Below are 23,421 nucleotides of genomic sequence, written 5' to 3' on the forward strand. Positions count from 1 at the left end.
AGGCTGCACAGTGTAAACTCTTTCTGAACAGTTAGGTTAATTGGTCTCTCTAAATTATCCCTAGGTGTGAGTGTGTGTGTTTGGTTGTGTGTTCTGTCTGTCTCTGTGTTGCCCTGCGACAGACTGACCCGTCCAGGTGACCCATCCAGGTGACCCCGCCTCTCGCCCAGAACGTTAGCTGGAGAGGCAGCAGCTCCTCCTGACCCCACCAGGGACCAGGGTGTTAGAAAATGGATGGATGAGGATGGGGAAGATGCTCAGAGTTCATTAAAAGATAAATATTACAAAAATATTTAGCAAAGCTATTTTTAATTTTATTTTATTTTTTTGCTTAGCACTTTATCATTTTTACTAACTTTGTAAACGATTAATGCAACAAACTTCCCCTAAAATCTTTAAATGGTTAAGTAACTTCATGTTTTGCAAAGTTTCAGCGGAATAAAGTTCTAAATGAATACAATTAAAAACCAAGACATGCCTCCCAACCTTTCAAGAGCAAATATAGTTTGCATTGGAGTTAGCATTAGCTTCAACTAAATGCCACTTAGATCTAGTGGTTTAGTGTTAGCCAAAGGGTTAGCTAACATTTTAGCTAGCAGTGCCAAGTACTGCCCATATTTATTTCCATCTTGTTGGTCACGTTACAGTGATGCTGTTTCAAAAGGGCAGGAAAATATATATAATACATAATATCAGTAAATATCGCTCATTGGTCATAGCAGCAATGTTAATTGTGACAGTGGCCCAAAGTTGTCATATCGGTTCATCACTAGTTTAGATCAAAACTGATCAATGGGTTAGAATGGCCTAGTTCAAGTCTAAATCTAAATCCAACTATTGACCTGCAGCAAAATGTTTACAGATTATCTCCATCCAGTGTTCCTGAGTTTGAGCTGCTTTATGGACAAGAACAGACAACAAATTTAGTTCTGCTTTTTGTTCCAGATCAACTGAATCAGCAATGAAAAAGATCACATTCTGGATTTCCTAGATGCTGCAATTACAGAAACATCAAAGTCCAAACTATTTATTCCAGTGGTCTGATTGATACATGGCGGTTTTAGAGCGTCATCGTGGATCAGTAAAGAAAAGGACAGAGTAGAGACTCCTGGTAGGTGGAATACACGGCTGCTGCTGAGTTCAGTGGCTGAAGTGAGAGGACAGCAGAGGGTTCTGCAGCAGCTTCACCAGGAAAGCTTCATGTTTTTCCTCTAGTTTCTCCTTGTGCCTGTAAAACATACACACATGCACACACACATGCACACGCACACACACACACACACGCACACGCACACACACACACACACACACACACGGCTCAGCAGGCTCCTACAGGCGCTCTGGTCCAAGCGTTCCCAAACTCTGCAGTTCTAATCTTGTTGTTGATTTTATCTTTCTTTTGATGCTGTGATGATTTTTTATTATTAATCCACAACCTCTAAAGATGTTTTATTCTGTGTGATGCATCACTCTGCAGGAATTGCCAGGTTGCTGCCGGCAGACTGTCTGCAGTACGTAGGACGTGGGAGGGGCTTACAGCAGCACTCTGCTCTGCTCAGTCAGGACCATCACTGCACAGCGACCGGCGCTTCATGTTGTCGCTAGAGGATCTGAAAAATCGCTCTCAGCTTAACCCTCTCTGCTCATCCCAACACCTGGCCACGCTCCTCAGTGTCAATTGGCTGAAATAGTTCCACTAAAGGCTATACTTTCACATCCAGATTGGTTCCACTTTAAATGGTATGTGTGTGTTTACCTGTCGAGGCGTCTCTGGGCAGCAGATATGTGAAACTTTTTATCCCAGCACAGGTGACAGGCGAGCTCCGCCTCCTCCTGGCTCATGGTGGGGTCATGCAGGTGGTTCCTGCTGTCATTCTCCTCTGCTTGGGTCTCGATCACCTGAACACACATGGATGGAGGAGCGTTGCTGCAGCGATGTTTTAGTGTAAATGACGTGTTTTCATCGTCTGTTCAGACTAAACAGACAGATGTTGGCCTGCCGGCGGAGCTCTGTCACACCGTTTCCAAGTTCCTCTGCAGGAAGTCGGTATGCTCCTCCAGTTTTTCTGTAAATGCTTTTGAGCATCCGTGGCAGAAGGAGGTGGCCTCCTCTTGAGTGAGAGACTCTGAGTTCCCGAGTCGGGCCAGGTACGGCACCATGACGTCCATTCCCTGCCGATGGAGGATAAGGACCTCCTCTTTGGACGTGAGCTCCTACAGCAGCAGACATGAATCACTCATGGCGTCACAAACAGGCCTGACCTGCTGTCTGGGTGGATTTCTCTCCTACCTCCTCCCATTTCTCCCTGCAGGCCATAACCTCCTCCAGTGGAGAGGAGAACACCTCCACTTCCTTCTCCTCCTGCTTCCTGCAGTCCACAATGGTCTCCATCTGCTCACATCAGGTAAAGTCAGAATCAATCTAAAACTTTCTGAGCTTTACTGAACTTAAACGTTGGTTAAACATCAGCATAGACCAGAGCAGCTTGTTGGCTGGAGGAGATCAGATTCATGCCGTCGGTTTCACACCATCCACAATAAAACTGGCACAAGTTCCTACGACAGTCTGAAGGTCTACGGCTGTGTCATTAACGGCGGCGCTATGCAGCCAGCCAGGAGAGCGTAGCAGCAAGATGGCCGAGCTGTCTGTGTTATTTCTATGTATCTTACTTTAATTGAACAATCTCAATCTTTCAACCAATCAACAAAACAATGTTCACACCAGCCCTGCTTAGTCCACTATAATCCAACTCCAGTCTGTTTGCCCAGAAGGTCCAGTTCGGTCGGGGAGGTGTGAATACGTAATCAACTCTGGGTTCAGAGTTTGAACCCAGACCAACAAACGGTTCGATTCGGTTGCAGTCAACTGCGGTTTGAATGTATGTGTGGAGACCGCTCCAAAAGCAGGAAGTGGACTACAGTGCAGGGCATTCTGGGTAAATACAGCTAAAACAAATTTGCATGTCTACTGATAGCGGGAGAAACGGGTCGTGGCCTTTTACCAAAGACAAAAGAGAAATCCTATGTGGAGAATTAACTTCATTTTTAAAGACGTAAAGAGAGACAGGATGTTTCTGTTTGGAGAGAGGCGCTATGGGGATCAACTGCACAGAGTAACTCTTTATATTAGTCAGATTTATCATCATCGTGTGATACTAATCAACAGTCTGAGTTTCTCTTTGGACTTTGAAAGCACTCAGTCTCTTCTATACTTAGCAAAGAAAACCAGAAGGATAGAAGATCTGATGTGATCCTGTCGTTACCTCCACCAGAGATGCTTTGATTTGGAGAGCGATCTTCTCCTCTTCGCTTATCAGGTACTTCACCAACCTGTACCAGGACAGGGGCCCAGGAGGCTCCTCAGCCATGTCCACCTGAATACACACACACACACACACACACACACATATTCACTAATAAAACAACACCCACACAAATGTTTTCATCAGTCAGTCCACCATGTTCGCTCTTAGATCTTTTGGACGGTCTCAGGGCGCTCATAAACATCTGTATGTGTGATGTTCATAAGCTTGTGACAGGAAGAGTTAACGGCCTCAGCTGCAGATTCAGTCGTACCAAAAAGAAGGAGAACATGCTGTCTGTGATTGGCTCATCATCTTCTATTCTTTTGAGGCTTTTCCTGGAAGGGATAGTGCGGTGATCCATGAGGTGATAGGTCAACTCGGTCTTCATCTCCGGCACCAGAAACACCCGCTGGGCCACGTCTTCTCTGACAGATTTGGAGGGGTTCCTATGGAAACGCTCCACCACTTTCTGAAACACACAAAAGAACAAGAGCCGGGGCATAAAACCCTGGAAACGTGTGGCGCTCCCAACTGTTTGGTCGTCAATTTTAAGATTACACATCTATTTAAAGCGTCAGTGCATCTTGTCCAGCATCAGTTTACCTCTTACCAGCACATTGAGATTCTCCAGGGTGGGCTCATGGCCGTTCTCCGCAGAACACCGAGGGGAAATCACACCGCCCTCACGGAAAAAAATGTGTCTCAAGTACAGGAAGTCGTCTCGGCACTTGAAGGATTCCTTTATTGCTTGTGGCGACACCACAATCTGCTCCAGGCCGTCCTGTTCGGGGCGGTGGAACCTCATCTCTCGCTCAGTCCCAGAATCCACTGGCTTCCAGGAGTGAACTGACCAGAGAGACAGACACCAACATTACAATCAGTTACATGATTAAATTAGGACGGACCAGGCGGCATCTTAATGTATTCGGATGTGGGAAGATTTTAAATCTTCCAAAATCCAAGCGTGAACCCTGGTTAAACGAGGTCACTCGGCTGCAGGAGAGACTGTCGCAGAGCCGAACGCAAATGGAAAAAAGACAAATTACAGGTGTTGCTCCAAATATTGAAGGAATGCTGGCGCTGTTTTCAAAGGATTGTAAAAGATGCCCAAAGAAGACACCTGTCGGGTCTGATTGTATCAAACAGTCACAATCCTGCTATCTTATTTAAAACTGTTATCTCTGTTCTAAATGATCCACATAGTGGTTTTATGGAGACTTCACCTACTGTATCTGAAAGCTTTTTACACTTTTTTGATGAGAAAGTCTCTTCTATCAGGGCCCAGGTCGTCCCCTCTGCAGTCGTTGTGCTTGTTCTGCTGTTTTACAGCTTTGAATGTGAGACCTTGCAGTCATTGCGGGAGGCTGTTGGTCACTTAAGGCCAACTGGTTCTCCAGATGATGCTGTTCCTCTCCTATTATTTAAAGATGTTTTTCTTACTACAGGTCCTTCAGTCCTTGCTATTGTAAATAGCAGCTTGTTCTCAGGTGTTGCTCCTAAAGCTCTGAAACATGCAGTTCTGCAGCCTCTACTTAAGAAACCCATTTTGGATCCTACTGTTCTGGAGAATTATTGACCCATCTCTAAACGGCCTTTTATTTAAAAGATTCTTGAGAAGGTAGTCTATAATCAGCTAATGGCTTATCTTAATGAACATAACATTTTAGAGGTTTTAAACCATTTCATAGCACAGTCAGCTTCTTTTAAAAGTTTTTAATGATACACTTTTAGCAACTGGTTCTGGTGACTGTGTTGTTTTGGTGCTGTTGGATTTATCAGCTGCTTTTGATACAGTCGATCATGGCATCTTACTTTCCCGTTTTAACAGTGGGTGGGAATCGGTCACATAGCTCTGGACTGGTTTAAATCTTATTTGGCCAAGCGTACTTTCTGTGTCTGTCTTGATGCCCGTAGGTCTCCCTCTGCTCCACTGTCGTGTGGGATCCCACAGGGCTCAGTTCTAGGCCCTCTTCTTTTCTTGTTGTACCTCCTTCCTCTTGGCTCTACTTTTAGGAAATATGGGATTGCTTTTCATTGTTATGCAGATGACACACAGATATATTTACCACTAAAGAACGAAGACTCCACCTCTCTTCGGTCTGTTTTTATGTCTGGAAGATCTGAACGCCTGGGTGGCCCTAAATTTCTTGAAACTTAATGAAGATAAGACAGAAGTAGTGATTTTTGGCAGATCCACTGTAGATTCCCTGACCAATCTTGGCTCTTTGGTCCAGTATGTCAAGCCAGTTATTACCAATTTAGGAGTTAAGATGGATGCTGGTCTAAAGCTGGAAGCACAAATTAGAGCCGTTGTAAAATCCAGCTTTTTCCACTTAAGGCAGCTAGCCAAAGTAAAACCTTTTCTCTCCAGGCAGCACTTTGAAACAGTGATCCATGCACTTGTGACCACAAGGCTGGATTACTGTAATGCACTTTATATAGGACTCAGTGATTTATATATTTCCCAGCTTCAGAGGGTACAAAATGCTGCTGCACATCTTTTAACAGGAACATGAAAATGTGACCATATTTCCCCTGTTTTAGCTTCCTTACACTGGTTGCAATACATTTTAAGATTCATTTTAAAATCATTTTATTTGTTTTTAAAGCTCTTAATGGCTTTGCCCCTCCCTATCTGTCTGAACTGTTACATTCGTACACACCGTCCCGTTCCCTCAGGTCAGCTGATCAGCTGCTCCTGAAGGTACCAAAGACAAAGTGCAGCTCAGAGGGAACCGGGCTTTTTCTGTGGCAGCTCCCAAGCTATGCAATGATCTTCCTTTGGCTTCTTCACTTGTTGTTTTTAAGTCACTTCTTAAGACCCATCTTTTTTCTTTGGCTTTTGGCAAAATCTGAGATGCTTCACTTTGTCTTATTGTGTCTGTATATTAATATGTATTTTATATTCAATCTTTTCTATTTTATAATTGCCTTGTATTTTATGATTGTGTATGATTTGGTCCTGTCGGTGTATAAAGTGCTTCATAAATAAAGTTGGTTTTTGTCCCTCTGATGATGTAATTTCTTAACATTAGGGAGGCCATTAACTGATCAGTTACTCAGTACTTGTTTGTAGTTTTTACCAAATATTTTTTTACTTGAGTAATTTCTAGGACGGACACTTTTTATTTTTAACTGAGTAGTTTTTTGTCCTCTGCCCACCTCTGCTCTGGCTGCTGCTGCTCATGTCAGGCCAGGCAGAAAGAGACCAAACAGATTAAGGTTTCATCTGATCTTGAAGCTCAGACTGACGTTTACCACAGAGAAGGCAAAGATCTGGGCCCATTCCTCAGACTAAAAGTAGCTCATAGTGACGAGATTTTAGGAAAATTCTTAGAATGTTTTCAGATTTTTCTCAGGATTTTCCGTTGGTAGGATAAAAGTTAACCTGAAGCACCTCAGGCTTTAACAGAGCTCCTGACCTGACAAAATGTTAGGAGTCCTGAGGAAGACTTTCAATGAGCTAAGAATGCTTAAAGCAGGGAAACATACAGAAGAGGAGATATATTTTCTAATTTTGTTCTGCCAGCAACAAGCTCTGTTCTGCTGTCCTGCTTGGTTTTCGCCTGGATATTGTTTTATTTTGGCAGTTTCTCCAGATAAAAACCAGTTTAAACAAGCAGCCAGTTACAGCCGGTGAGTTCCTCCTGGTTGCTGCGCTTAGCAGTCGACTTACATAAAAGGTCGAAAGCTCGTCCGGATTTGAAGCGCTCGGTGGTGGAGTTCTCCAGCTGGTTGAACTCTCTCTCCTCCAGCCCATCACTCCTGTACTTGTACCACTCTTTGACCCTGGCGACCTTTGTGCCTTAAACGTAAACAGACACAGGATCAGAGACGATGGCAGATGGGGCAAAGTGAACCGTTTCTGACGGAGTCTCACAGCTCAGGTCCTGGTACATCGTTAATCTGGAGATGAGGCCGTCGTTGGTCACAGTGGATGAAAATCGCTCCAGCATTGCTTTTCTGTAGCGGGTCACCTTCTTCCCTCCAGGAAACCTCGTCTGCATGTCTGGGGGACAGAGGGACAGGTGTTGGACGTCTCACAGGACAGGTGAAGGTCAACAACCTGCTTTACGGTTTCACCTTTCCTTGTGATGCCGATCCTGCTGACCCAAGATCTCAGCAGGAAAAACTTCCTGGGAAAATCTTCCTTCAAGACAACAATTCACAATTAATGGATGGACGGATGAACAGCAGTGAAGTAACGCGTTACTGTAATCTGATTACTTTATTTCAGGAACAAGCAGGGTTTAAGCCTGGCAGGCCACCAGGCTTCTCTTGCCTCCCTCCAGGCTCAGTGGAATGTGAACAGGCTTAAATATTCAACAACATTCTTCTTATCTTATCTTATTTAAAAGAGGGTTCTATTTTTGGTGATGTAATATTTTTGGGATCAATAAAGTGTTTTTGAGTTTGAATTTAATTTTTCAATATGCACGAATTTAAAAAGTTTTAAAAAGAGATGTTTTCATTTGATTAAGTTTTATATGATGGAATATGCAGGAGAAATGGAATTAGGCTTATGGGTGAATTTATACCATTATTCAGGTGGTGCATCATTTTTAGAAATGCAACTAAATAAAGTGAGTATTAAAGTAACTAATTACTTTTGAAAATAAGCAGTCAGTAAAGTAACTGGATTACTTTACTTCCTGGACAGACAGACAGATGGCGTTCTGACCTCCAGGTCGCTGGTGAGTCGTCCGATGAAGCGGTACTCCATCCTGCGGTGGACGGCCTGGATCAGCTGCTGCTGGCTGACGCCGTCATGGAGGACGGGCTCCCACTGGGTCGAGTTCTCCAGGTCAAAGTTTATGTCCTGCTCACAGCAGAGGGAGTCTGGTAAGAGTACTGGTGGGTGATCTGGACCGGTTCTGTCTGGTGCTGGGTGGACCCACCTTGCAGCCGGCGTGGCAGATCTGCCGGTTGACGTAGTAGTTGAAGGGGTTCCACAGGCTCTCGATGCCTTGGAAGCTGTCATGGACGGTGGGATAGCTGCAGCCGGTCAGAGGGTCGATGAAGAAGTTCTCCTCAATGCTGCGCCGACCCGACAGAACCAGAACCCAGCAGTGGACCCGGAAACCATTCAGGGGATCTGGAAGATGGGTGCTCGCTTCCTGCTCATGGAAGGAAACAGGATGATGACGTAGATGGACGAATAGAAGGACCGGACTAGGAATCAATCAATTAATCACATTAATCGTGATTAATCGTGCCTAGTAGATTATTCAAATAATGGTCAACTAATTCATTAATCAATTAATCGTTAACTCAAAAAAGGCCATATGCTGAGAGAATTACACAGAGCAGTAACTAAGCAAAAACTATTAAAGAACTTTTGCATTTAAAGGTGCAGTTTGCAACTTTTATAAACATCTGTCACCATGTTGGGACAGATAATCTGTGAAATGATCGCTCTCCTCCACCTCGACCCTGAGCTACTACTGCCATCTGAGGAAATGCACCAAAAACAATCAATCAGAGACAGGAGGAGAGGCTTAGTGCTGCCAATCAACCGTATGTACTTGCTGCTAAATGTGCTATTGCCGGAGAAACAATTCACCTTTACAGTAAAACTGTTTATCAGCCGTCATCGGTGGCCATGCTAACTAGCCTTAGCATTCATTACATGCTGTGCTAGCTGCAGCGTAGCAAAGAGCAGCGCCACACTGGGGGGTGATTGACACCGCTAAGGTGAGGGTCCAGACCCTCTGTAGGCCTCATGAGTCTGTGTCTGCCTCTCTGCTGCTGGAGCAGGATGATCTGGACCCTCTGGGGAACCGGTCAGTCCTGCAGAGTAATATTAAACCTGAACATCAGATTTAGATCGTAAACATTTGATGGGACGGATTTCTGCTCAAGCCGATGAATTTTATTATTAATTATTAGCTGTTATCTGTTTTTCTGGTATCTGTTCAGACTATGAAATTCCACAGGTTGAACCTTTAGTTATTGGGTTCTGAGGTGAGCTGGAACATTTTACCTCCTGTAGCTCCTTCTCCAGAATCGCAGCATCCTGGGCCTCCAGCTTCTTCTTCTCCTGATCTAACAGGAAACGGCTCGTCAGCTCCATCGGACACTTTACCCCGTACTTCTTCTGCGTCTGGTCCGAGGTTTCACCCTGGTTGCTCTGCAGACACAAATCCACTCAGAAACCTTGAAGTCTGAGAGGTGTGTGTGTGTGAGGCAGGCCTGCCTTAGCCTTGGTGTCCAGCAGGGGGCACTGCTGCAGGCTGAGGTCCAGCAGACACATCTCCCTGGCAGCGTAGCCGCTGACGACGTAGGCGTCGTAGTTGAGGCCCAGCAGCAGGCTGCAGAGCAGGGTGGACGACTCGAAGCTGGTGGCCTTCTGGCTGCGCAGCACCGCTGTGGGGGAGAACAGCTGGACGGGCTGCAGGGCCCGGTCCACAGCAGGACGGTCAGACACACACTGAGGACATGGACGTCCTGATCTAACGCTCTCATTAACCGGTCAGCAGTCAGATATATCCTTAAACAGAGAACTTAACGAGAAACACGATGGACAAAACTATCTGTCAAGGGTCCATCATTTCATTGTAGGGGCACATTTAGCCTGTCCACAAGACATTTAACTTGTCCACTTATCTTTACCAGGCGTGTGTGTGTGTGTGTGTGTGTGTGTGTTGCCGTACTGACCACCAGTGTGGGCGGCTCCAGCAGCTGCAGGGACAGGAAGTCGGCCACCAGTGAGGAACACTCCTGCCAGCTCTGGAGCTCCCACAGGCCGGTCTCTGTGGGACGGAGAGTGGTGGACACAAACTTCTGGATGGGACAGGACAGAGACAGTTCTGGGGCTCAGAGGGTTTAATGGTGGAAGCAGATTTTATTTGGGGGAGCGGTTGTTACCCTGACTCCATATTCATTGACTGGGTAGAGCAGCAGAGGTTTACGGTCAGGATGCAGCAGCAAATACTGACGCTGGAAGTTTTCTGCGATCTCCAGCAGGTGCTCCTCCTTCTGAGAGTTGGTCTTGTAGGATTCAGGGCTGCAGACGGACAGCAGGGGGCGACTCTCACTCACCTCATAAAATGCTTTCAGTTTTAGACAGAGGAGGGAACAATGCAGCGTTTCTAATCCTGTTGTCTTCAGATTAAGGAATTTATCTTCAGCCAGAAATGTAGAATCTAAGGGACTTGGTTCATTCAAAATGCTATTAGTTATTTTTAAAGCTAGAAAGAGATGATTGCCAATTCATTTACAAAAGTTCTTTGTCTTGAGTTCAAGTGACAGAAGTAACAGTTTGAAAGTATAATGTCTAAAGTAAAACTATGGGTACTACTTTGAAATAAATGTGCATTTCAGCAAAATTATGGAAAAAATGCTCTACCAGAAATCAGTTCATGACATTTTATAAGACAAAAACGATTAAGTCTGATACACATTTGAGTTAATGAGGAGAATGACATGCTGCTTTCAGCTCATATTAATTTAATGTATAGGGCCCTGGATATTAATTTTGTAATTATTCAGAAAGGGGAAAAATTATACGAGAATTTTCTTCTTCTTGCTCCCTTTTTACTCAGGTATAGTAAGGTAATCTGTTTGTTAATTAAAGTTAATTAATTTGTTCAATTGAGTGAAAAACGGATTGATTGGTATGTTTAAGAAGTTCAAACCCTTTTATCATGAAAAAGAGATACTTTGATAAAACCTAAAGAAAAGCTGCAGCAGATTTCTCTGGTTATTTCCAGTCAGTGTTTTTCAGGCCTGTTGTCTGTAACCCTGAACATCATAAATATGTTCTGTTCATTATTTCTACCCTCCTCAGCTGCCTGCAGGCTGTTACGGCTTGAGTTGCTCACATGAGCAGATCGTCGCTCACATCCTCCTCCTGCTCTTCCACCGGCTCCTCGGACAAGGCCATCTTCTTCTCCATCTCTTGAAATTCATCGTCAAATACGAACTTCCCTCCGGCCTCCATTTTCCTCTGGAACAGTAAACATGGTTTTATGCTGCGTTTGCTCTCTGCAGATGCTGTGAAGCCATTGGTAAAAACTTGAAGAAAATCTTTCATTTTTAAAATAAATTAAAAACGGGTAGCAGGTTGTTTCTGTCTGTGAATCTGCTCTTCACAACCATGAGCTTTGTTGTTTTTACCTGGATTTATTAGAGATCAACAGAAAGTAGAGCAAGGATGTGAAATTAAGAATAGTTTTAAAACTTTTCATCAACAAGTATCTGAGAGCCTGTTGCAATAAGCAAGTAGTCAATTAATCGCATAATAAATAAAAATAAGCTCGATCATTTCAGTTCTGGTGATTAAAATCTCTTGATGGGCAGTTTTATTTTCAGAAACTTCATAATCCATTTTATGAAATGAATTATGATGGTTTCAGTTGTATTTTTAAATTTTTGTTTTGGTTGTTGTGTTTTATTTTGGATATTTAAAATGTTTTCTAGTTCCAATGTTTTATTGTTTTTATTTTATTTTACTAAATTAAACTTGGTTAGTCTTTAAGAGGGTTCATTTGCATAATTATGCTGTTATCTTTATATTACTTGAAAATGATCTCAAAACAGCAATATTATTGTTTATCTCAATAATTACTGAGACAATTAGTCATCCAGCAAAGTTACACATGAATTTTATCCATCCATCCATTTTCTAACATCCTGGTCCCTGGTGGGGTCAGGAGGAGCTGCTGCCTCTCCAGCTAACGTTCCGGGCCAGAGGCGGGGACACCTGGACAGGTCACCTGGCACCTGGACGGGTCACCTGGACAGGCTGCCGCAGGGCAACACAGACAACAACCAGGCACATACACACACACACACCTAGGGAGAATTTAGAGAGACCAATTAACCTGACAGTCATGTTTTTGGACTGTGGGAGGAACCCGGAGAACCCGGAGAGAACCCACCATGCACAGGGAGAACATGCAGAAAGATCCCGGGCCGGGAATCGAACCTACATGAATTTTATTTATTTAAAACATGTTTCAAACATTTATATATTGTGCAAGAATAGCTACTGTTGTTGCCAGGAACTGGATTCAAGAGGCATTAGTAATTTAATTTGAAAAAATTGTCTTGCATGAATGTATTTAGCTATTTTTGGCCAAGTAATAAAAATTATAATAGTAATCTTTACAGGCTTGAAGATGACATGAGGTCAGAGTGAAAAAGGAGGAAACAGCAGCACAATGAAAACCCTGAACGTTGCTATGCAACAGACCGAAGCTAAAGGTGCTAACTGTGGTTAAGTTTAACCGCTAAATAAAAACAAATTTATAGCAGTGAAATTAGTTAGAGTCGGCGAATTAAACAGGTCAGTCCACAGAAAACATAAGAAACATTTACTCACCTAATCTAAATAGTGTCGGAGTCGTTTTTAAAGCAAAGAAATCAGCAATTTTAAACGAGAAACTTTAACTAAAGCGGTTAAAACAGGACCACAGGTTCTCTGTATCCATAGTAACAGAACGACCACGTGACGAGTTGCAAAGATGCGTTCACGTAGCCTCGTAGATCGTAGAACTTTCAGCCATTTACCGATTTAGAGTCTCCAGAAGGCAAATAAACTGCTTTGACTTCTTTGGATGTTTTGTTTTATACTTTAAGTTATCTGAAAAGTCTAAAGCGGAGATGTGTGGAGATGTTTAAAGTGTGTTCAACATTTAAATAAGAGCTTTTTACAGCAACATTTCCAAATGCTGGTAAAGTTTACTTCCAGAAATAAACTTTGAGCCATAAACTATAGAATGGAATAAGTGGAAAACTATTTTATTAATGACACACACACACACGCACACACACGCACACACGCATAAACTTTTTTTGTTTTTTTAAAACAATTTTCACATTTATTTTCTTATTTGTATTCCTAACAATTAATATTTGTAGTTTTTGTATTTTTGATTGAATTTCAAATATTTGTATTTGTTTAAGTTTAAACTGAGATAGATGAAATGTTTTAAATCTAGATTTTAGAGAAAAGGCATCAACAGCTGCAGGATACATGAAAATGTCAGATATATATTGATTAAACATTTATTAACTGTTGAACAAACTGGGCTATAATGAAACAAAGATGCAATTTCTGCCTTTGCACATAATTTGCTACAAACAAAGTGAATTCAGTTTAAACTATAAGCTCTACTAAAAAACCCATGGCTGTTTATATTAAAAAACATTAAATATTGGTAATATTTAATTTGCTCAGGAAGATTTGATCGATGCTGATCCATCACTGAACTCTACGTTTCAGTTTTGGTCGTCCTGTTTCTCCTGGTAGAAGATGTTTCCATCCGGCTGCTTCATCCACCTCAGTCTGACCTCTGCAGTCACTCCTTGGTCCTTCAGCTTCTGCTGGAGCTGAAATTAAAATAATAATTAGCAAAAACTGGGCCTCTTTTACTAAGTTAACTTAGACTAACCTACGCTGCATCACACAATATGTATTTTCATTTTTAAAATGATATAAAAATAAATGCGTTGAGACTGAGATCCTAAAAAATTAAAATATAATTTGGTGAAGACATTTTGCATTCTTCAATGAATTGCATCGTCTCCCAGGAAAACCGTGTGGAGTTGCAACATCTCAACGTTGACATTGTACCACTGACCTACAGTCGCCATGATGCGCTCTTCTAAACCTCTGCATTGTGCTAAATTTAGAGAATTACATCTACATTTTCTCAGGTTTATCCCTGTTCCTACCCTGATGCTGTCGCCACAGTTTCAATCTGCACAAAGATTTTCTTTCTCACAAATGGCAGAATTTCCATATTTGTATTATTAAGGGTTAATATTAAGGGTTTCTGCTCCTCCACCTTGTTTAGAGCTGGAAACACCATCATTATTTTCAACACTTTATCAACAGACTGAGTGGTTAAAGTTCCATCATCACCACTGGAAATTATGCCAAGAGATATTTTTATAAAATGAATTTGACCTCTGAACTCCAGTCTGAACAACCGATAACTTCAGCTTTCAACTAAAAGACATTTAACCCATTATAAAGGGGTTTATGTACATATTTGAGTCTGTATGCATCTTTTTGATTTTGTGGGCGTTAGAGCAAACCTTATGGAATTTTGTTTTTTGCATTCCCTTGCAAAATGTTTGCATTCTTTTGCCATATTGTTTGTATCTTGTCTTTCTGCAAAGGTTTTTCTATGTCTGTTAATATCCGGAGTGTCCGGAGCTGGTAAAGTCCATTCCTGCACAGTTCTCCACTGGACCGTTGGGTTCTCCAGACCCCCTGTAAGAATGAGTAGGGATCCTTTGGACCATTTCCACTGGTCTCTGCAGCCCAAGCCAGACGGCTTCCTTTGCAGGTTTAGCTGCCTTTAGGTTTTTATTGTCAGCAGAATGTCTCACACTGGCCAAGTCAGTGTGGTGGGTTCTACAGTAACTGTGAGCCTGAGTCCAGTTCATCAAGGTGTTGATGACCGCAAAGGTCACTGAACACAGAGAGAGGCTGATGGTGGACATGTTGTATTCTCAGCATTGGTCAGATGTTTAAACTACAGCCCTGCAGACAGTAACTCCTCAGGCTGTTGATGTTTTGGCTCAAATTAGTTCATCTGCAGTGAGATCCAAGAAAAACGGCGAAACTTTTATTCTTTTTGCAGTAGACATGAAACCGTTTCTCAGAGAGGAACTGGTTGCATGTTTTCTCAAAGCCAGAAATTCTCTTTAGCTATAAAAAATAAAAAGCCACAATTTTTGCTTTTGACTTTTTTTGTTTTCCAAAACATTTTATTCTGCTATTATAAACCCTGGGTGGGAAATTTCAAAAATATTTGAATTGCAAAACATGATCAACTGAAAGAGAAATTAAATAGTTAAATAAAACTAAAATAAACAGCTCACTGCTGACAGTAGAGCAGATCGGTTTACGCAGAACCAATATCGTTCCAATCTCCGTTCCCAAGCACCTCCCAGCAGCCCTCTCCGTCCTGGGCGCTGTCCGGTTGTCCGGTTGTCCGGACGGCCAGTTTCTAGAGAGCCTCAGAGTTTTGGTAGAAAGCTTCGTCTGACAGGAACCACCTCCAGCTCTCCACATCATCATACAAACCAATCCAGGCCTGCAACCAACAACAGCTGCTTTAACCCAAAGGCCCTCTGGGCAAACCTTTGATTGGTTCAGTTATTATGATGATGGTCTGAATATTTTAGCATGTACAGCTGAAACCAGACATTAATATTAACTATATTTAAAGACATATGAGAGTTTTTTTTCCTGTCTAATGTCAACAGTCTGAAGGTTGGTTGCACCATTTGTTTGTCGTTTTGTATCAGATCTCAGATTTATTCTTTCTCTGCTCAACTCAGATTCTCTCCAGTCACTTTTTTTACCAGCCGGCGAACAGAAAGGAACGATGACATCACAGATGTTCAGCTTGTGTTGCCCACGCTTCCAAATATTTATTCTAAAAAATCTGGCCATTTTTTAATAACTTTTGTGTTTATTTTAACTAAGTATTCCAAATCTGACAGGAAGATTTACTCTTTGAATGACTTTAAATGGTTGTGGCTGAATAGAGGCACATTCAGTAAAGCTTTGCTGCCTTGCAGTAGGAAGGTCTTGGGTTGGAATCCAACCATCCCTTCCTGCATAAAGTTTGTATGTTCTCCCTGTGCATGAGTGGGTTCTCTCTGGGTACTCTTACAGACCGCCATGGTCCAGAGGTCTGAACATAGCGGACCCCTCTATCGACCAATGACTGCAGGAGAAAAGCTCCACCCCGCCGCACTGAGGAGACGAAGGTTGTCAGGCTGCATCTCACTTCCTCACATGGACTGATGTAGTCAGTCCTACGTACGTAAAGAGATTTGCATCCATTCCTGACAGAGTTACCCTGAGTCAACACCTCCACTGAGTCAGGATGTGAAGGGATTAACATTGCAAACTTTATGGAAATAGATCCTGTTAGGCAGCAGAGATTTAAAGATTACAAATTTATTACAAATTTATTGATGGAACTTGACTTAATGTCGTGTTTTGATTGTTGATTCTATGTTGCTTTGTGTTTCTGTGTTTGATATGATATAAAGCACTTTGAAATGCCTTGCTGCTGAAATGTGCTATACAAATAAAATTTGATTGATTGATTGATTGATAAAGGGATCACAAAGATTTGTTGGTTTATGAATGAAGCTGCATGTCAGATCAGATGTAACGGCTGAATTAGGAAGAGCTCAGACCCAGAGGTGCAGCAGAGAGGAAGTTACAACCATTTCACACTTTTACTGCAGTTTAGACTCAAAGAACTGAAGCAGAGGCCGAGAAGTGTGTTTACGTCAGTTATGGCGGCCATTTTGCTCGAGTCCTGAGGGTCGTCAGGACCTCAGCGCTGTCCACGGTCACCAGGTCTGCGTAGGTTTTCCTGCAGCAGCTCTGAGCTTCGCTCCAGCTCATCGGCTCATAAACGAAGTGGAACTGGACCTTAACTCTAGTGGAGACGGCCCAAAGAGCTGCAGCAACACGCAGCACAACGTCAGGTCAAAACACATCCAGCACAAACAAAGATTCACTACAACAAAAATACAAAGATTTAATGTGAGAAATTATTATATATACAGAGCCTTAGAAAAGTATTCACACCTCTCCTCACATTGCAGTTGTAAGTTTCAGTGTTTTTGGGACTTTATGTGACAAAGATTCATTTTTATGTTGAGCTTTAGAGTTTTAGAGAAGTAACAAGAAACTGAAAGTCCTATTATGAGTTTACAACAAGCATGTCCCTTAACCAACCGTAGTCATGTTCATCATGGTGGTGGCAGCATTATGCTGTGGGGATTCTGTTCCCCAGCAGGAACCGGGCTGATGGCGCTGAATCCAGGTAAAAACCTGCTGGAAAGCTGAGACTGGCTGGAGGTTCAACCACCCTGAACATACAGCCATGGTTCCATATCTTAGAATGGTCTAGTCAAAGTCCAGAACTAAATTCAACCAAGATTCTGTGATAAAAGGTGAAATTTAACTTTTATAGATGCTTTCCATCCAATCTGATGAGCTGCTTCAGCAGAAAACTGGGAAGAAAAGTTCCTGGTTCTAAAAAGTCTCTGGCTGTTTACAGAGAATCTGTGCTTGTTAAGGTTCCGCATACATCATGTTATAGAACAACATGTCTGTACTAAAGGTCATAACATTGATTAAATCAAGAAAACATGATCCCAGTTACCTGATGCACCAGTGATGTACAGAAGAACTTTCTCCATCCTCCTGTCTCCACTGGTTTCCAGTCTGTCTGCACTGGTTTCCAGTCCATGGTCTCTGACCTTTAAACAGCCAGAGACCATGGACTCCAACTATTTGCATGTCAGTGAACTCATGTTTATTTTAACATATATATACTCTGTCCAAACCATTCAGACATGCTGTTCATTTGACTCCTGGTTTCGCTTCCTGCAGGTGCGACTCACCTGGCGGATCGACGCCTTCAGGACGGAGAGTCGCTGCTCCGCAGGAACCCAAACATTAAAACAACAGGGTTACTGGAGCTTCATGATGTCTCATAAGGCTTATGAAACAGAGAAGAACAACATGGTTCAAACATGTAAATAAAGAGAGCGTGAAGGACGTGAAGTTTGACTGATTCTTCTCTTTTTATTGCATTTGTTTTTACAGATGAAGACATTTAAACATCCAGACACAGAAAAAGATTCTTCAGCTCCACATTTCATCTCATTTATCCCAGAAGAGAACAGATTTCATCTGAGTTTAATTTTAAATGCAGAAGGCTTCAGTTTACAGCAGTGAAGACGTCTCAGAAAATAAAGTGTAAAACTTCACCGTGAAAGTTAGCATGATGCTAACAGAGTAACCGAGGAGGAGACGCTTCTGTTTCAAAATGAGATGAAAACAAAAGCAATTAAATAAATATAATAAACAGCAGTGTTTCATGACTTTCAGAATTAAAGTCTGATTTCCTGTTGAACATTGTGGGTTTATTCTGTTTACAGAAACAGTAAATCTGCACACAGATATTTTTCTCCTAAGAATGAATCAGGTTTGGTTTTGGAAAGATGAATTTCTTACAAATGTTTCAGTCACATTTGATTAAGCTAAAAAAATCATAATGTTCTCATGTGAATTTCATTTAAAAACATGAGATTTCTCCCCCTCATTCTTAGACCTTCTGCTCCGTGTAGAAGATCTTCCCACCGATCTGCTTCCAGCTCAGGTTTCCTTTCAGTCCATCATCCTGCAGCTTCTGTCTGAGCTGAAAAACAGGAACAAGTTATGTTACCATGACGACGCAGATGATACATCTGGATCTACATCATGATCTACATCATGATGTCATCAGGTGACTACGAACACATTGAAGCACTGAACAGATGATTGGAACAAATGACTTTCTCCAGCTGAACAGAAACTGAAGTTATTATCTTTGGAAAGAAGCGATCAACCAAAACAAGAGAAGTAAAGTCGACTCAACTCCAGGAAACTGAAAGCAACAGAGACGATCCAAGACGAGCCAAAGGAAGAACCAAACCTACAGAACCAAAGCCGGTTTACCTGGTTGAGCAGGTCAGTCTGGACCGCAGCATCGTTCAGGTCCACAGTGGAGCTGCTCAGCTTTACTTTCATCAGATGCTTTGTAAAAGGAACCGGGTCTGAGGAAAGAAACAGATCCTTTAAAGAGGCAGTATTATGTGTTTTCCAGGCACAGAGAGCCATTTTATAGGCTCTCTGTGCTAGTTGAGTTTATAGTAACTCAACTAACACCGTTACCGTGAGTTACTATAAAAAGCCCCGCCTCCAGGAAGTCATCCAACATGGCTCCTCTGTTAACCTTTCATCGTTTGTACCAGCGCTGCTCTGAGCAGCAGCTCCTATAACGAGCTCAGCACTGAAGGAGCAGAGTGGGGGAGGAGCTGTGCCTCAAAGGCGGGGCTAGGTCCACCCAGGCGTTTTGCACAGCTGAATGGTTGCCATGGAGATTAAATAACTTCTCAAACAAGCATGAAAGAATCAAAGCAGCACTCCAGGGAATAACATTATGACATGATGGAAAGCTAAAAAATGTCAGTTTAACATGATACTGCCCCTTTAATTAGTTACATCATTTCAGGCTGGACTTTTGCCCATTGGTCCAGCAGGAAACGTTTTCGATCCTAACATGTTCTACTTCTTTGGTGAGCGAAGGTAAGACTACAAACATGGCGTACCGTAGTGGCAGATGAATGGCTTGGCGTAGCCGCATAACCAGTCCCTCCACCTGCCCGCGTCGCTGAAGTACGCTGTGCTGCAGTGCTCAGTGGAGCCGTCAGGCTGGCCGGACGTCCAGTAGCTGAGCGTCGCGCCGTCTCCGTTCGACCACTTCCAGGTGTCTCTGTAAAGGCCCAGCCAGTAGCTCTCCCCTGAAGGCTTCACCGCCAGCAGTTTGCTGTTCTCTGCTGACGTCCTCACACTGGCCAGGTCCGTGTAGTACGTCCTGCAGTGGCTCTGCGCCTGGCTCCACGTCATCAGGGAGTTCACAGCAAAAAATGATGCTGACTGAGCTGAAAGCAAACAGAAGATGGACTGTAAAAAATTTAAAATGCTGCGCAGAACCGCTGAGAACATCTGCTGCTCAGGGAAATGTGCAAAAAGGAAAATATCAGTTAAAATGTAAAAACATTATTCACATTACTGATCAGTGTGTGTAGATTTATTGATGCATGGGTGAAACCAGATAATTACATATTTACACTGTAAAACAGACATTGACTTTAAGAGTGTTTTCTCTCCTGATAGTCCGGTAGACTCGGTTAGACTGGGAAACAAAACTTCACCATCTGCTCCTCCTCCAGCTGCTGTGGTTCTCTTTCTCTGTGCAATTCAGTTCAGTTCCACTGGACCCAGACCGAGGTTTGTAGACGAACTACAGTTGGTGTGAATGTATGCTAACTCAGCATTTCTTTATGCTAAACATTAGAATATTAAGATGATTTTAGAGACACGTTTTCTAATTTGATCAGACTGGGAAGTTTATTTTGTCAGTATTTGGTAGAATAAGAATTTCTATTTAAACTTTAGGACTCGAGAGAAATGTTTTCATCTTAGCACAACAGTTTGCTGCTTTTCTGTCCCATTTCTCCTGACAGAATTGGTGAAAGTTTCATCCAGGTTTGAACCAGACAGGTGGAGATTTACAATCCTGCACTTCCTGACTGATTTCTCCTGATTTTTTCCCGTAGCTTAAAAAGCAGTGACATCATCGTCTGGACTTTCCCTAAATGTCAGCACACTAATGCAAACTTCTGATTGATTATAGATAATTATCTGGAAATTTGAAAACGTTTTAGAAAATCAAGGCAGAGATTTGTTAAAGAACATCTAAATAAATTTGTGTCAAAACAGTAAAATGGATATTTTATTTGCTCACCGTTGCTGACAGACATACAGAGAGGTTTACGCCTCGCCGCACATGGAAGGTCGTTCCACTGCCCAAGGTCGTTCATCTCTGAGCAGGGCTCGTTGGACCCAGAGTTGTCTGGCTGCCCAGATACCCAGTTCCTGTACTGGGTGCTGTAGCCTTGGTAGAAGGAGTCGTCCACCAGAGACCACCTCCAGCTCTGGATGTCTTCGTACAAACCGATCCAGGCCTGCAGGAAGCAGCAGCTAGAAGGTAACAGGATGACATGAAGGATGGAGGAAACATCCAGATGAGACTAAGCCAGCCTTACGTCTCTTTCGTTGCCCATTTGGATCAGGTTGACCATGTTGTTCAGGGTCGTAGCAACATCCAGGCTGCCCACAGTGACCAGGTCAGTGTGTGTTTGTCTGCAGTAGGTCTGTGCGTCGGCCCACGTCTTTTTTTCGTAGATGAAGCGATACTGACGTGCAGCCAGCGAGGCGGCGGCGCACAGAGCTGCACAAAACAGAAAATATAGATAAAGTGATAAAGCACACACTGCAAAAACACAAAATCTCACCAAGTAATTTTGGATTCTAGTGCAAAAATCTTAGTTCATTTGAAATAAGATAAAACTAACTTAAAAGCAGCTTTTCAGCAAGAAACAGGAGCTGGTTTTACATCAGTTTCTCCTGAATATTGAAGAAAAAGTTTCTAGTTTCACTGGCAGATTATTTAACTTAAGACATTTTTCCATGTTATTAGAGAAACAATATGCTAATTTATTTTAATCAATATTAAGAAAATTTGCACTAGAAACTAGACCAGAATTACTTGGTAATATTTTGTGTTTTTGCAACTACAGTTTAAAAAAAAAAATTTTAATTATGATGATTTCCAAAGAGGAAGATTTCTTCAGTAAACTTTTATCGTGACCCTGAAGTTACGGGTTCAGTTTAAAGCAGATAAATTATAATAGTTTACCTGAAGCTGTGAAGAAGAAGCGCAGAACTTTCTCCATCCTCTGCTCTCTAATCTGTGGCTTCAGATATTCAGCCTCTGACTTTAAACCTGAACATGCAAAAGTTTTGATTTAAATCATTTGCATTGAAGGCAACAATGTGTATTTTGAGATATGCAGTCATGTAAAAACAATTTGAACAAGTTGTAAATCACTAATTTGACTCCTTGGGCCTGATGGGAAACGTCAGGCTGCAGGTTCTTGTTGATTCATGAAATAAAACCAAAGCAGAGCTTCAGTCAGTTGGAACCTCAACAGTGGAACATGTTCAGAGATAAAGCTACTCTGCAAACTTTATTCAAGATTAAAAACTTTTGTGTTCAGCTTCATTCACAGTGGCTGAAAAAAGTATTCACACCCTCAGATGTTCTTTTTTCTTCACTGAAAAACTAAAATGTCTGACCTTTTCCTTAAATGTCAGAATCTCTTCTTCATGTTCACCAGAAACTCAGAGAATTTGAATTTACTTAGTTGCTTTTACAAATCAATTATCACAAAATTTGGCTTTTATGACAAAAAAATCCTGGAGGAAGGATCTGCTGTGATGCTGCTTTGTGCTCCCATGATGCATCACTCTGTCCTTAAAGGAGACGTAACTCCACGATGAACCAGAACCAGCAGTTTTTATTCTACAACCACTGGACTTCTCAGCTGATCTCCATTCCTCTCATTGTGAGATGGCCAGCGCCACCTGACTGGACCTCTGTTGAATCAGGTCGTCATAATGGGTTTTAAGTTCTTAGCCCACAAGCAGAACAAGCGCAGGAGAATAGTAATCAGTTAAATGATTTTATTTGCACAAAATGATAAGATAGTTTGAGAGAGAATGAATCCGGGAACAGGCTCACGGAGTCGTCGACTCACTAAGGAACAACAGAGGGAGAAGATGAGTTTGTGGTAATGGGAAAAGTGAGTTGCGAACAGAATTGGACTGGTCTTACTTTGTGAGATGGTAGGTTCAGTCTGGGAGAGAGTAACTGCCGGTTCGGGTCTTGGTTCATTTGGTTGTGGTGGAGGGCGGACAGGTAAGTTCTGAGCGTGAAGGGAGGAAAAGGAGCGGTCGGACTGCCAGCTGGGAAAACTCCGATAACTGCTGGTGATCTGGTTGAGGAGATGACTGTCGGGCTCGGGCAACCAGTGGGTGATTTCCACGGCGTTAAGACGAGTGGAAATCCAGAAGGCCAGAGCTGGGTCTTCACAACGAGAGTACTCAGTATCTCAAGGAAAACACCTGAGAGAGGAAAAGGACAAGGAGAAATTACTCTAGGTATTTCTCGGAGAACCAAATCACAGAGAGTCTCCTACCATCACTGGCAAACACTCAGGCGCTGAATGCAGGCAGTCCGCTCCTCTAAAGCTTCAGGATGATTAGAAGATGAACAACAGGTGCGCTGAATCACGGGCACACCCATCCTTAGTGCTGCCTCTGGCGCCCTCAGGTGGATAAAACGAGGAACCGCCGACAAACAGGAACCAAAACGCCAGTCAGTTACTTTAAACAGTCTAAATAATTATGCAATCAGTTTCCACTCTGACATTAGACAATGTATTTAAAAATTATTTTTTTATTAATCTAAAGAGCCAAATTGTGTTGATCATGACTGATTTTTAAAAACATCCAAGACGAGTGAATTCTTTTGCAACAGCAGAGTTTCCAGTGAACATGGAGAAGGTCCAGAAGGTCCAGAAGGTCCAGAAGGTCCAGAGGGTCCAGAGGGTTCAGAATGTCCAGAAGGTCCAGAAGGTCCAGAGGGTCCAGAGGGTTCAGAATGTCCAGAAT

At 42.5% G+C, this 23,421-nt stretch overlaps 2 protein-coding genes across 5 annotated transcripts; both read right to left on the bottom strand.

Moving 5' to 3' along the window:
• Positions 1 to 883: 883 nt before the first annotated feature.
• On the bottom strand, positions 884 to 12,811 carry ccdc135 (coiled-coil domain containing 135). 3 transcript variants are annotated; one of them, XM_032560636.1, is made up of 18 exons: positions 12,631 to 12,811; positions 11,129 to 11,253; positions 10,173 to 10,311; positions 9,963 to 10,088; positions 9,502 to 9,696; positions 9,289 to 9,435; positions 8,204 to 8,422; positions 7,987 to 8,124; positions 7,389 to 7,455; positions 7,186 to 7,314; positions 6,982 to 7,110; positions 3,916 to 4,151; positions 3,577 to 3,774; positions 3,264 to 3,374; positions 2,291 to 2,392; positions 2,020 to 2,214; positions 1,757 to 1,899; positions 884 to 1,228 (listed from the first exon to the last, which is right to left on the bottom strand). In XM_032560636.1, exons 2-18 carry the CDS (start codon positions 11,245 to 11,247, stop codon positions 1,141 to 1,143), a joined length of 2,481 nt encoding a protein of 826 aa, XP_032416527.1. In that variant the 5' UTR covers positions 11,248 to 11,253; positions 12,631 to 12,811; the 3' UTR covers positions 884 to 1,140. The 3 variants fall into 3 exon arrangements, with proteins under 3 accessions (XP_032416527.1, XP_032416518.1, XP_032416536.1); XM_032560627.1 differs by lacking the exon at positions 12,631 to 12,811 and having other exon boundaries at positions 11,129 to 11,683; XM_032560645.1 differs by lacking the exon at positions 12,631 to 12,811 and having other exon boundaries at positions 9,502 to 9,735; positions 11,129 to 11,683.
• Positions 12,812 to 17,858: 5,047 nt separating this feature from the next.
• Positions 17,859 to 22,762, bottom strand: LOC116718585 (lithostathine-like). Of its 2 annotated transcripts, XM_032560691.1 has the most exons (5): positions 21,605 to 22,762; positions 20,651 to 21,136; positions 19,452 to 19,784; positions 18,799 to 18,896; positions 17,859 to 18,499 (listed from the first exon to the last, which is right to left on the bottom strand). In XM_032560691.1, the coding sequence occupies exons 2-5, from the start codon at positions 20,724 to 20,726 to the stop codon at positions 18,407 to 18,409; spliced, it is 600 nt and encodes a 199-aa protein (XP_032416582.1). In that variant the 5' UTR covers positions 20,727 to 21,136; positions 21,605 to 22,762; the 3' UTR covers positions 17,859 to 18,406. The 2 variants fall into 2 exon arrangements, with proteins under 2 accessions (XP_032416582.1, XP_032416571.1); XM_032560680.1 differs by lacking the exons at positions 17,859 to 18,499; positions 21,605 to 22,762 and having other exon boundaries at positions 18,585 to 18,896; positions 20,651 to 21,407.
• Positions 22,763 to 23,421: the final 659 nt, after the last annotated feature.

Source organism: Xiphophorus hellerii, chromosome 1, assembly GCF_003331165.1.
Source record: "Xiphophorus hellerii strain 12219 chromosome 1, Xiphophorus_hellerii-4.1, whole genome shotgun sequence".
NCBI lineage: Eukaryota > Metazoa > Chordata > Actinopteri > Cyprinodontiformes > Poeciliidae > Xiphophorus > Xiphophorus hellerii.

Coding starts and splice junctions, on each gene's coding strand:
- LOC116718585 (XM_032560680.1), bottom strand. CDS start 20,726: ATGAACGACCTTGGGCAGTGGAACGACCTTCCATGTGCGGCGAGGCGT. Junction 19,785..20,650: donor CTGTATGTCTGTCAGCAACG/GTGAGCAAATAA, acceptor GTTTGCTTTCAG/CTCAGTCAGCATCATTTTTT. Junction 18,897..19,451: donor GCCATTCATCTGCCACTACG/GTACGCCATGTT, acceptor TTCTTTCCTCAG/ACCCGGTTCCTTTTACAAAG.
- ccdc135 (XM_032560645.1), bottom strand. CDS start 11,340: ATGAAAGATTTTCTTCAAGTTTTTACCAATGGCTTCACAGCATCTGCA. Junction 10,089..10,172: donor TCAATGAATATGGAGTCAGG/GTAACAACCGCT, acceptor TGTCCCATCCAG/AAGTTTGTGTCCACCACTCT. Junction 4,152..6,981: donor ACGAGCTTTCGACCTTTTAT/GTAAGTCGACTG, acceptor CTCTCTGGTCAG/TTCACTCCTGGAAGCCAGTG.